This window comes from Lissotriton vulgaris, chromosome 5, assembly GCF_964263255.1.
Source record: "Lissotriton vulgaris chromosome 5, aLisVul1.2, whole genome shotgun sequence".
Lineage (NCBI taxonomy): Eukaryota > Metazoa > Chordata > Amphibia > Caudata > Salamandridae > Lissotriton > Lissotriton vulgaris.
This window is the reverse complement of record NC_141693.1, coordinates 1,553,102,525-1,553,115,733: the sequence shown is the minus strand read 5'-3', so window position 1 is coordinate 1,553,115,733 and position 13,209 is coordinate 1,553,102,525. Positions and strand designations below refer to the sequence as shown.

The following is a 13,209-nucleotide window of genomic DNA, read 5'->3' as shown; positions in this document are numbered from 1 at the left end:
AATGAGCTGAGTGGTGTACACAGAGGGGGGGCCTGTTTAGACCTTCATTCTTCTGTAGTTACGCAGTGCGCTCCATCCTTGCTCGTGGGTGCCTCACTATTGACATGGCTGGAGGCTGCTGGATTTCGGTTACAAATCTGCCCTGAGCTGGCTCTCTTTTCCAAAGTACCTCCTGCTGTCTGATATCTGCTGGAGCTGCAGATCTCAAGGTATTGCATCAATGTGAGATTAAGCTGGTTAGGTTCTATCTTGTGAAAAACGTACATGAATGCCACAAGTAATGATGCTTGAAATGTGACACTGATGCCCCTGGATCTGGAAGCCATCATCAAATATAAACATTTTTGTTGTGGGCTCCGTTTGGACCCCTCTGTTTATCTCCTTTGCCACTTCTGACCTTGAGCCAGTAACGAAACATCTGCTTGGAATAAAGGAGATCCGTGTTCTATCGGTTACAGCTTCCTATACCTTAATTCTATCCGACGAGCTTATTTTATGATTACATGCTCTCTTTCTACGAAAGTGAGTTCTCATTTCCAGTTATCACGGGCAATATTCTTGCCCACGTATTAGCCCCAGACCCTCATTCCGAAGAGGTGAAACAAGTAACCAGGCTAGGGGGGGCAGGAGAGGGCATTTACCTTCTATTCTAAACACTCACAGGAGCACAGAGTCAATTATCAAGACTTCTTCGGCTTTTCGCTCAAAAAAGGGGAGCGTTGTAGCAAATGAGGGTTCCCAGAAGGGCTGTTTTACATATCGGATTGTCCTGTGAAATGGCAGTGAGACCCCTCTGGTTGGACCAGGGCCTAATCCACAAGAAGCAGCGCCGCCAATCCTGCCCTCCTGAGAGTGGCACATCTGCCAAGCGGCAAGTTGAAATTAAAAGTATGAAGCGTTACAGTTTGGATGCCAAACAATGACTGAATCTCAGCTTGTACGATCTGTCCTTCGATGAGTTCTGATAAGTTACAAACTTCTGGCCCTGCTCCTGTGCGGGCTGCAAGTTGTCTTGTGCCAAGCAGTGCTCTCTTCATTTTGCAAAATGTAAAATATTTCCCCATGCTAACGTTCATGCTATCATCCCTGTGTATGAACATTCAACCTGTTTGCAATCTACGTTTCAAATTAATTTGCAGTCATTATGAACAACTATAAACAAAATAGTTTGAATGACTACAGATAATGTAAAAGGTGGTTCCAGTTTGTATTCCATCCCTTGCAAACAGCCCAGTCAGAATATTCACACATTTTGTGTGGACGGGAACAAAAGAGCTGGTTGGCCCCTCATCCAATTCTGCACTGCTCTGCTGACACCTTTCTCTGGGGCTCTTTTTATTTCTTAATAACTCATAAGGCTGTGTGGATACAGTTGATATGTTTGAACCTATCTACCCTCCACCGTGGTCTTAGTTTGGAGATCTTACATTTTAGTTGTATTTCGTGGCCAGTGTTACTCAAAAAATGCAATTGGTTGCTCAAAGGTAGTGACCACTAAAACCATAACTTTAGTCATGTTTATAAAGATGCTGGTCTACTGACCACCAGGCAGGTTATTAGTTGTCCCATGCTGCTAGCCTGTCTATTATCCATTTTACACCATTTGTTAGATGTGATGGGGCAGATTTACAAGCCCCTTGTGCCACTTTTGCGTCACTTTTAACATGGAAAAAGTGACGCAAAAGTGGCGCAAGGGGCTTGTAAATAAGCCCCGATATCTTTTGCATCTTGCTTATTGCTTACTCTCCGTTTTCCACCTCTCCTCTGTGCCTAAGTGTTTCTCATATCTCTCTCCTCCTCCAAGGTATTAACCATGGGCCTGTGGTTGCTGGAGTCATCGGGGCGCAGAAGCCACAGTATGATATCTGGGGCAACACAGTGAACGTGGCAAGCCGGATGGATAGCACTGGAGTGCTGGGGAAGGTTCAGGTGAGCCCAATGTTCTGCTAACCTCAAAATTGACAAATGTTTTGATAAGTCTTTGGCAAGAGCCAGCAGGAATAATGTTTCATTGCGTATGGAGAGTTGTAATAGAGTAAGGGCCATTGTATTAGCTCTGCGTACTTTTCTGATGGCACCGCATCTGAACTTCGATATCCCATTTTGGGGACTTCATCTGAGTATTACTTCCTTTTCTGGGGGTGTCAACCAGCGCGTTGATTCCAGTTGTAGGGGCGTAATCTGAAAGCCTCATCTAGAGGTTTGTTTCTAGTGTAGTGAACTTTAGCTGAAGAATTTACTTGTTCCTTGTTCCTCAGACAGTTAAAGGCAGATCAGATTGTTTGGAAAAAAGGCAGCAACATGAAGACCTAGAAGCAGAAGCTGAAGAAAGTATATGTGTAAATACTCGACAGACAGACAGACAGACAGACAGACAGACAGACAGACAGACAGACAGACAGATAGAGAGATAGATAGATAGAGAGATAGAGAGATAGATAGATAGATAGATAGATAGATAGATAGATAGATAGATAGATAGATAGATAGATAGATAGATAGATAGATAGATAGATAGATAGATAGATAGATAGACAGATAGACAGATAGACAGATAGACAAAAACATACATATACTCATTACAAAGGGAATACACAGCACAAAAGGCTGTATGTTTTAGTAGGAGAGACTTTTAGAGCTCGCAAACTGTGCCCTTCAGCTGAGATGAATGAGTTGGGCATTCATTTAGTTTTCCAGCAGAGTAAGTATAGAGCTGGAGGTCATGTCTGAAGTGTTTCCAGCGTTGCTCCTGCTTTCTCTGAGTCAGAAGTAAGCAGGGGAATGGAGCAAGGTCAGGGGCCTTGTGGTCCAGCCTCTCATGACATTCTGTGTTGCTGTGTTACCTGTTGAAATAAATGTGTTCTTTGTCTGATCCCTGACACTCGATAGTGCTGGATAATGATCTTTCGATCTGTCTCTCCCCAGGTCACAGAGGAAACTGCCAAAGTCCTCCAGAAACTGGGCTACACCTGCCATAGTCGAGGGGTCATCAAGGTGAAGGGCAAAGGGCAGCTGAGCACCTACTTTGTTTCCACCGACCTTGCCCGCTCCACCTCGCAAGGAAATGTCCTCAACTAATTCTTGGTTGAACAAGAAGAGGCCATGGTTAGACACCTCCATTACCTGAAGTGATGGCAGCTTGGTCACCTACATGGGCCTACCCCATGAATCTGAGCCACCGGGTCCTGGGTCACCCAAATAGGAACATTGTGGCCCATTATAGACTCCGGATATAGCCACGCACTATTCTTCGAGTGCTACTGAGATCTTGGCGTCTACACACCAGCGATCACTGCCCCAGTGGGAGGAGATGCCAGTTCTCCTTCCCACTTTCATGTTTCCAACATGGACCTCAGAGCATGTGGACTTGTGTGTATCCTTAGAGATTGCTTAGCTGACCCAGCATGGCCCAAATAAACTTTACTTGTTCAGAACATTACTGCTGAATTCTGTGCAGCACAAGATGAACCAGGAACTTGCTAGTGAAGCTGCCATTTGGTACAGATCATCTCAAGTGTTGAGCTTCCAGGACCAAATCCCACAGTGGTGATGTGAAGGTCACGGCCAATAGTACTTTCCCAACACAGTGGGACACCACCTTGTATATTCTCTGTAGGATGAAGGGTTGTGTCAGCGATGTATGCTGTTATCTGCTACAAAAATGAAAGTTTCTCAGAGGCTATCACACGTCAACTCCTGCAGGCTGCACACAAACACCGGGAAGTGAGTGCAGAAAAAAGTGGGCTGTAACTGACTCTCAAACTCTGAATGTGCAAAGGAGAATAAACAACAAAAATGCCCAACACCACAGGTGAATACATTAGCATCTCTCTCACTCCTTTAGCTGAATGAAGAAATCAACATCAAAGCAGAGGCAACATTGATGTCATTACCTCTTGCAGCCCACGACTCATTACAACATCATCTCATGTGTAGATTGCAACAGTCGCTCATGCTCATTCTGCGACGCCGAAGGCATCATCTCAAGCACATAACAGCATCAGTCACTTCATGTGTGGAGTGCAGCATTGACTTGTGTAGACCAACCTCAGCTCCTGGATAGACTGTAACATACGCAACATGACCTTGTTTGTAGGATACTCTATCAACACAACTCATTTGTAAACTGTGACATGAGTCTATGCGAGGAGCGCAACATGGACAACTTGAACTGAGTGGAATCCGAAATATCACTGATAACTTGTGTATTTTTTATTCAGAGGAGAATCCAGATCTTGAAAAACTGACTACTTCCTAATATTTTGTTTGGCAAATGCAATAGCATGTTAAAACGACTGGAAAAAATAAGTGTTTTATATCAGATTGTGGGAAAGCGGTTACAGGCAAAAGCACTGAAAATAGAGGCAATCGAAGCCATGTGTCTCGATTATACCGTTTCTTCCTCTACCTTATGTCTGCCTGGAGATACATTCCAGACTTTGTTATCACCTTTGCATCCCAGGAGCCAAAGTTTCCTATTTATGATGGTGTCTCCTGAATTGGCAAACCTCCTTCCCAATGCTTGTTTTCCCCATATGGCACCATAAAATGGTGACCGCATTAAATATTCCTAAAATATATCACTGTGACCCCTGCTTATGACAAAATCACTACATGCAACCCACATCTACCAGCAATAAGTGTAACTTGGCGCATGAAGAAAATGTTCTAGCATGAACAAATGAGATAGAGAACACTAGCAACAATAGTCCACCTCCTTGATCTTCCAGGAAGTACATTTTTCTTACCATTGGTTGGCCGGCTGTCTGTCACACTCATCAGCCTGTGTTGGGGGACGCCTCTGTGAGTGGCCAGTCATCCATCAAGCACACATTTGAAACAAATGCATTTGTTGCTTAAATCTGCCAGAAATGGTTGATGTACAATAGCACTTTGATATTGTTTGGGTCAAGTGCAGCGACATTTTAGCATTCTTCAGGACAACAGAGAATGGGTGTGACCTGACCAGTAATTCGGGAAAGTTTGTCCATGCACCCAAAGTGCTCTCAAGCATGTGGTTGCTGAATCCTCTCCACTGCTCAAGAGGGGGCTTATGCCAACAACACCTAATCTCAGCCCATCGCTGGTCCTGATAAATGCACCCATAGTTTGAGAAACAGATTGTGAGAGAACATGGATCTTACCTCCATGCAATATGGCGCCCATCTTTAAGATGCAGCCTTCCCTGAAAATTCCATAAAAAGACGTTTCCTAAAAAGTCAAAGATTTGTGAACATTTGCCTCTGAATCATTGTATTTGTAAAGCTTTTTTTGTATTTGCAAAATATTGGCTGCGGCCAGTGTTGCTATCCCTGCTGTATAAAGAACCTGTGTGCCTGTATCCTCAAGCGTACTTTAGAAATAAAGCGAGGAGATGTGGGAGGCAGAGGCGTTATTGAACGATATTTATATAATAAAAAAAAAATATGGAACCAAATTTGTCTCCCATTTGGTTCTTGGGTCTGTCTTGTAATTTCTTCCCCTTCTTGGGTTTGCTGGTTTATTCCGTAAGGTTGAAAACTTAATGCACATCCTCAACTTTTTCCTCGCTCAGTGTTCTGCCAGGAGCATCTCTACACATGCACCACCATGGAGTCTGCAAATGACCCAGACTTCAAATGTCAAAGGGGAAAGTGCCAGCTACACTCATACCCATTAGCAGTGAACAAAGAGGCAAGGCGGGCTTTGGACCAATGGCGCCCCATGCAATATATAACCTGACGCCCCTCTACCAACCAAAGTGCAACCTCTCTCAAGCACCTTATCCGTGTGTTTGTCCAACTACTCTTTGTGAAATTTAAGGCAGTTGATGGTTCAGCTGACGATAGTAGGTGTACAAATCACATAAAAAAGTGTTCTGGACACCATGCTCTTTATTTCCCTAAAAAAAAATTCACTGAATTGATTTTAACCAGTACATGGATTAAATGTTTTTTTAACTACTGCTGTCCCTATACTGCACTCCCAAATGCTGCTCAAACACCCACTACTTTTTTTTCTGACTTTTACAGCATAATTTTTAAAATTTTATTTGTTGCAGTTTTATGTCTCAAAAACTTGGTCCAACGCCATAGAGCGCCTTACCTGAGCATCAGTTTACTTAACAAGTTTTTTAGCACAGGGAGAATGAGTGATTTGCCCAGAATCATGGAATGTTGAGCTGAGGCGGACCCCCAATCCTGGCTCTCCAGCTACAAAATCGGCAGCTCTAGTCTTTAGGCCACATCTCCTTCCCAAAAGGAAATACTTAATGTAAGTTCTGGGTGTGAGAAAAGAATGATAATTGCAAGAAGGACAACCGCCTGCATTGAAGCAGAAGTTCCTAGAGACACTATAGTCTCTGCAGCTCCGCCCAATGCCCCCTTGTGCCTAGTGCCCTGGGTGACTGCCCTGTTCGCTCACCCTGGGGCCACCCTGTTCTTTAGTAGTCTTCTTAAGCAAACAGTTTACAGATAGCAGCAGGCAAAGAGTAAGGATCTAGTAATTTTCTTTTTTGGCGAGTCTCCCATTCCAATTAATGCACTTAAACATGTGGCACATCCCATTACTTTTCTCCATTAATTTCAGGTATTTCAGTTTTTTTGTGTTGTGCGAAGAACTCCTGACATATCTTAAGCACTTAATAGAGCTCATTAGAGTAGTATAACAAATACGACTCACTGCGTTGTATGCAGTTTCTTCACTTTTAACAGCAAATCGTCAAATAACTGCGTGATGTGGGGGTGGGTGTTTAAAGATCATATATGCAGCTGAATATCCTTAAGTTCACTTTCACGTTAAAAGCATAGTAGGAATGTGAATCCCTTGGTGGTGGAAATATGCTAGCACTGGGTCTCAGGAATCCCAGCACAGGCAATTATAGCCCATATATTGAGTCATACAAGGTTACACAGTACTCCTCCACAACTATTCGATCCCAAAAACAACTCACTGCCTATCCAACACTGGATTACAGATATTAAAGCACTCAACTGCTCTCTCACCACATCAAACTCTGTCAAATCCCTCGACATTAGCATTGATCAGAATCTCAATCTCATCCCTCATATAAAAAATACGGCTAAAGGTGCTCTCTTCACTCTATATCACCTTCAAAAAATGAAACCCTTTATTCCAGCTGACGACTTTAAATCCGTTGTACAACCACTTGTCCTTTCCAGAATCGACTACGGCAATGCCACCCTTGCTGGCACCCCCAAAGTCCAACTTGCCCCGATTAAATCTGTTCTCAACCTGGCGGCGAGGCTTATCTCTGACTGTAAGCGACATGATCACATCTCCCCTGTCCTCAAAAACCTCAAATAGCTTCCAATCAAAGGCAGATCCACCTACAAGATTGCCTGCATCACTCACAAAGCCCTCCACCAGAACACCCCTTTGTACCTTTCTGACAAACTCCAAAAAGCAGGGTGTACTAGATCTCTGAGGAGCAATAACACCCTTGTCCTAATCCCCCCTCAGCTCAAAAATAAAAAGACTCAATCTCGTTCATTCTCAGGTAATGCCCCCTCTATTTGGAATTCTCTTCCCAAAGATCTTCTTTGCAACCCTTCCTACCCTGTCTTAAAAAAAACCCTTAAGCTGCTTCTTCTCAACAAATATTGGGGTCCTTAAATATATTGAACTCTCTGTCCATTTACCCTGTGCATTACCTCTACTCTCGCCTTCCTACTACCTTTCCTATAATCTGTCTCCTTCTTTCATCCTCAATCTAACTACTCAACCCCTCTCTATCTACTTATTCAACAGTCCTTATTTTCTTTACATGATCTCTGAATTATTCCTTATCCTTAGACTCTTGTAGGACTCAAATGGCTTATTCTAGGTTAACAAATTGCCCTATGTTGATCTGCTCTTGATCTGTAACTCACCCTGTAAAGCGCTCTGATACTCTTGGGTCCAACTAGCGCTATATAAAACCTTTTAAATAAATAAAATAAAATAAATGTTTCTATCTATATTTGTTTACTGAGCATGCTTCCAAGAACCAAACACTGACTCCTCCATTGCAATGACTTCAATCGTTATTTTGTGCCTGTAAAAGCAGTTAACAGGTACTTTCCATCAGGGCACCTTGGTGAATACTGGGTGCTACTCACCCCATACCGTAATCTTCAGTCTCATCTACCAGTGGGTGGTTCACTTCTTCGTTTGCAAAAACCAACTAAAAGGATCTGGGGCCATCGTTATGATTGGCGAGTGAAGGCGAGATACCTTAACACACCAAGGCTATACAAGATTCTGATTTACCATACTGAGGCAGCCTACATCAATGAAAGAATTGTCACAATGGCTTCCCCTCAGAATGAATTCTTCAGAGTCTAAGAGAGCTCAGTGTCCTGGTGGCTCTCAATGCCTCACTGCTCCAGCAGAAAAACTTTGGGATTCCATCACTACCTTCTTCAAAGAAAATATATTTTTGTGAGAAGACAGAGCTATAAGAGAAGTCACTCAAGCATCATGCCCAGTCAATATCAGACGTACTTTAGGAGGGATTCTGCGTAGCGGGTGTAACCCAAACGAAATCCAATGCTAAGAAAGGGAAGCAAGTCCTCCGGTTATCAAGTAGATCTTTGTCCAGCTAAAATGGCAACTTTTTTAGAGCCTTGGACTATGCCTACCTCTTCTCTGGTGCCATTCCTGCAGAATTTAAGAGAGCAAATGTCGAAGGAGGAGCTTCGCCGGCGACCAAGATGGCCGCGTGAGCTCGGAGCTCCGAAGACCTCCCGATCCTCCGCAATAATCCTGCTACCCATCCTGTCCCACAACTGTGGGAATCGATTGCTGAGCCGGTCCTGAGGCGGCGCCCGCTTTCGGAATGAAAATCGACATTCCTGGACTTAGTTAGCCCGACGGACCTCGGAGGCTCCGCCCGTGTCATTGACGAACGCTGAGGGGTACAGCGGTGTCCTCATATGGTGCCTCCCTGCCTGTGCTTCGTTTCCCTGGTGAATGCCTTTGGTGTCTGACCACTAATGTTACGCGGCCTCAGTGACGGACTTTGGAGTCTTCACTACGCATACTGCGCGCACGCCACAAGGCTTCTTCGCCCCCTTTGACCACCAAGCCCAAGCGTGCCAACATGGCGGGCAGAGGAGATTTGGACAAAGGCAAGTCTCAGCGAGTCAGCAGAAAACCGACCCAGTCCCAATCCACCATTCCGGAGCGATTCTCCCAGTCTAAGGGATCACCGGGACTGGCGGGCCGCACTAAAGACCCGAGAAGGGATGAATCCCCGGACGACTCCGAAATAACGCTTCGAGATGTTTTGGGAGCGGTTACAGGGGTGAAGACGGAGATGCACGCTCTCCGCGAGGAACTGTCCAGCAAGGTTGACTCTCTGAAGATCGATTTAAACCTCATCAGGACCGACCTCGGGAAAACTAATGACCGGGTGAAATCGCTGGATCTCAAGACCTCGAGCCTGGTCACTGATGTGTCCGACATCCAGACAGAGGTGCGCAACCTGAAGATGGCGAATGGGCTGCTGGCTCGCCGACTGGACGAGTTTGAAGGTCGTGCGCGGCGCCAACACGTCCGCATCACCGGGGTACCGGAGAAGGCCGAGGAGGACTCAGCTGAACTCTTTGTCGAGGACCTGGTGGTTAAGAACTTGGCGCCGGGGGGCCTGAGTAAGTTCTTCTCGGTGGAAAGGGCCCACAGGGTACCGGGAGGGCCGCCGAAGTCGGGCGCTTCCCCTCGCCATATCATCGCAAGACTTTTCAACTATAGGGACAGAGACGCTATCCTGCAGGCGTCGAGGACCGCGGGCCCGCTGCGCTTCCAGAATTCGGATGTGAACTTCTTCCCGGACTTCACTCAGGCAGTACAGAAAAGACGCCAGAGCTTTGCTGGGGTGAAAAGGAGATTAAGAGACTTGGGCCTGCGTTACTCTATGCTTTATCCGGCCAAACTTCGCATCGAACATAACCACCGGACTTTGTTCTTTGACTTTCCGGACGAGGCAGGGCACTGGCTTGATACCCTGCCCCAAGAACGACATGAACCGACTGACCAGACGGAGGAGACCACCGGAGGCGCGGAAGCACAGGAATGATTGTTCAGTGAACTGACTCTCTGAAAGCTGAGTTGCCGCAAAGGGCATCGACTTAAGACATTGCTGCCATCGGTTTGAATCTTTTGTCAGTAATATGGAGGGTGACGGGGGGGATAGGATGCCTCCTTTCTCCTCTGTGGGCTTCTTGTAGATTAGTTAAGGGGCGACAGGCACACTGCTAGTTGGGGTGGCTTATAGTCTAATGCAGGGGTGCAGGGTGGTGGGCAGTTGGGATGTGTTTTTTCTATTTCTTTACTTGTATCATTCTTTGTTCTGGCTGAGGATTCATTGGAATGCTATGATATCATTGTGGGCGCCATTGCGGGAGGGGGGAAGGGGGCGGAACGTCCTTGATGATGGGGGGTAAATCTCTTAACTTGTTGAGCTGGAACGTGAACGGGTTAGGGGAACGCATTAAAAGGGGGATTGTGTTGCAACTGCTCAAACGGTGTTCGCCAGATGTAGTTTTCCTGCAGGAGACCCATCTAGTGGGACAAGCGTGTAAAGCTTTGAATAGACGTGGGTACAAAATGGTGGCGCATTCGGGGTTCTCCTCGGGATCCAGGGGGGTGGGCATCATGGTGCGCATGTCCCTCCCGTTGGAGGTGGAGTCTATGCTTGTTGATGGGAGGGGCAGATATGTGGCGGTGGTGAGTAAATGGGAGGGCCGCACGTTAGTTTTGGTTTCGGTTTACATTCCCCCGGGGCTGCAGGAGACTACTTTCAGGGATCTGGGTGGCGCCATCTTAGGTCTCCCCGAGGGATTGTTAATCGTGGGTGGTGACTTCAATTCCGTAGTTTCAGGGGACTTGGACCGCTTCCCATCCAGAGACCTGCGTACTTCTCAGTCCTGGCTCCCAGATTTCCTGAGCTCCATGGGGATGGTTGATTGCTGGCGTTTGATGCACCCCACCCAGCGGCAGTACACCTTCCTCTCGGGTGCCCACGGCAGCCTTTCTCGAATAGACTACGTTCTCACCCCGGCGGCCCAGGCACAGTCTGTTTCCACCGCTCGTATCTTAGCCAGGGGCATTTCGGATCATTCCCCGGTTTGGGTTTCCTTCGATTTTCAGATACCCGCGACCTCGCGGGTGGCTCCCATAAATCCATGGTACTTTTGTGACCCGAAGACCAGGGCACTCCTGGCTAAAGCTATAGAACGGTACTTTGCCGAGAATACTGGCTCTGTTGACTCTGCCGTTTCCCTCTGGGAGGCCTTTAAAACCGTGCTTCGCGGCGAGGCCTTCTCTCTGATCGCTGAGGCCCGCCGACGGCGGGACGAGGACGTGGTGCGGCTGGAGTCCGACCTCGCCGACTTAAATTCTCAGCTAGCACTGGGTCCGTCTCCCGAATTACTGCACGCCCTCTCCCTTAAACAGTCTGAACTCCGGGCAACGGCCACTGACGCTGCAAAGGCCTTGAGCAGGGAGCAACAGGGCAGGATATACGACTCGGGAGACAAAGCTGGCAAGCTTTTGGAATGGCTGGACAGACGGGAGCTCGCGTCCCGGGTAGTCCCGGAGATAATGAGTGAGGACGGTCTGTCTCTAACAGACCCGGCAGCCATAGTTGGGTCCTTTGCGGAATACTTTGAGGAGGTCTACACCTCCGCCAATCCTCTACCGGAGTCTGCTTCGGCTTCCCTTCTGGAAGACATCGCACTTCCCTGCCTCTCAGATATCGAGCGGGATGACATGGATCGGGACTTGACCGTCGACGAGGTGGCATTGGCGATCCGATCGTTGCGCTCCGGCAAGGCGCCGGGGCCCAATGGCATTCTGGTGGAGCTTTATAAACTCAAGGCTGACACGCTTGCCGCACCCTTGCTGAGTATGTTCCTTGAGGCCCGCGAGGCCGGAGAGCTCCCTCTCGACCAACGTCTCGCCACCATTGTGGTGATACATAAGGAGGGGAAACCACGTGATCTTTGCCGGTCGTACCGACCCATCTCACTTTTGAACGCCGAACCCAAGATTCTGGCCAAATTGTTGGCCAACCGGCTGGTGGGAGTGATCTCGGACTTGGTTCACCCGGACCAGTCTGGCTTCATACCGCACCGCAATACGGCGCTCAACTTGAGACGGCTTCACGCGGTCATGGCACGGGCTCACCTTCTTAGTGAACCCACAGTTCTCGCCTCGCTTGACGCCACTATGGCCTTCGATTCGTTGGAGTGGAATTACCTATGGGCTGTCCTGGCCAAGTTGGGGTTTGGACCCGCTTACATCGGCTGGGTCCAGCTCCTGTACTCTGCCCCGCTGGCTAACGTGGCTGTTAATGGTCGGTTGTCGGCCTCTTTTGCGTTACACAGAGGCACCAGACAGGGATGCCCACTTTCGCCGCTCCTGTTCGCCCTGGCACTTGAGCCCCTGGCGGCTTGGGTCAGGACGCACCCTGATATCACCGGGATAACGTGGTCTCCAGGATTCGAGGACCGCGTGTCGCTCTATGCGGACGATATCCTTCTGTACCTTACCTCCCCCGGTCGCTCGCTCATAGTAGTCTTTGACCTGTTGAGAACCTTCGGTACCCACTCGGGCCTGGTAATCAACTGGTCCAAGTCCTCATTGTACACGCTGTGCGGAGACACTCCGCGCCTTCCCCGTGGGTGCTCAATACAGATTGCCCAACTGGGCTTTCGGTACTTGGGCATTTACGTGTCGCGGGACTCCCGAGCCCGATATTCACATAACTTGCTTCCGCCTCTGGCGCGGTTGCGCCGAGACGTTGAGGGCTGGAAAAAGCTACCGATCTCCCTGATGGGCAGGGCCGCGCTGTTCAAAATGATGGCGTTGCCACGCTTCCTTTATGCTCTACAGAATACCCAGGACCCTGTACCAGCTAAATACTTTGGGGAGATCGAATCCTTGCAGCTAGCGTTGCTGTGGGATGGTAGACCACGGATCTCGCTGGTCAAGTTGACCATACCGTGCTATGATGGGGGTATCGCCTTGCCTGATATACGGCGCTACTATTGGGCGTCTCAACTCGCGGCGATCAACCATGGCCTCTATGGCCCGGTGATCAGCCCGGGCTATGCCATGGATCGGTGGCTCATGGGTGACGGGAATTACTATAGAGCGCTCTATTCCAGGTCTCTGGATCGGAAGCTGACGGGTCCCACTACGACGGTGGTACACTTATGGCGGGCA

General features: G+C 47.9%; 1 protein-coding gene across 2 annotated transcripts in view; it reads left to right on the top strand.

The window, feature by feature from the left end:
* The window catches only part of ADCY4 (adenylate cyclase 4), a 261,919-nt gene extending 256,482 nt beyond the window's left edge, over window positions 1-5,437 (top strand). For both annotated transcript variants that reach the window (XM_086923621.1, XM_086923620.1), the window contains exons 25-26: window positions 1,805-1,929; window positions 2,926-5,437. In XM_086923621.1, coding sequence (XP_086779747.1) covers window positions 1,805-1,929; window positions 2,926-3,078 — 278 coding nt within the window. In that variant the 3' untranslated portion in view covers window positions 3,079-5,437. The remainder of the gene's footprint in view (window positions 1-1,804; window positions 1,930-2,925) is intronic.
* Window positions 5,438-13,209: the final 7,772 nt, after the last annotated feature.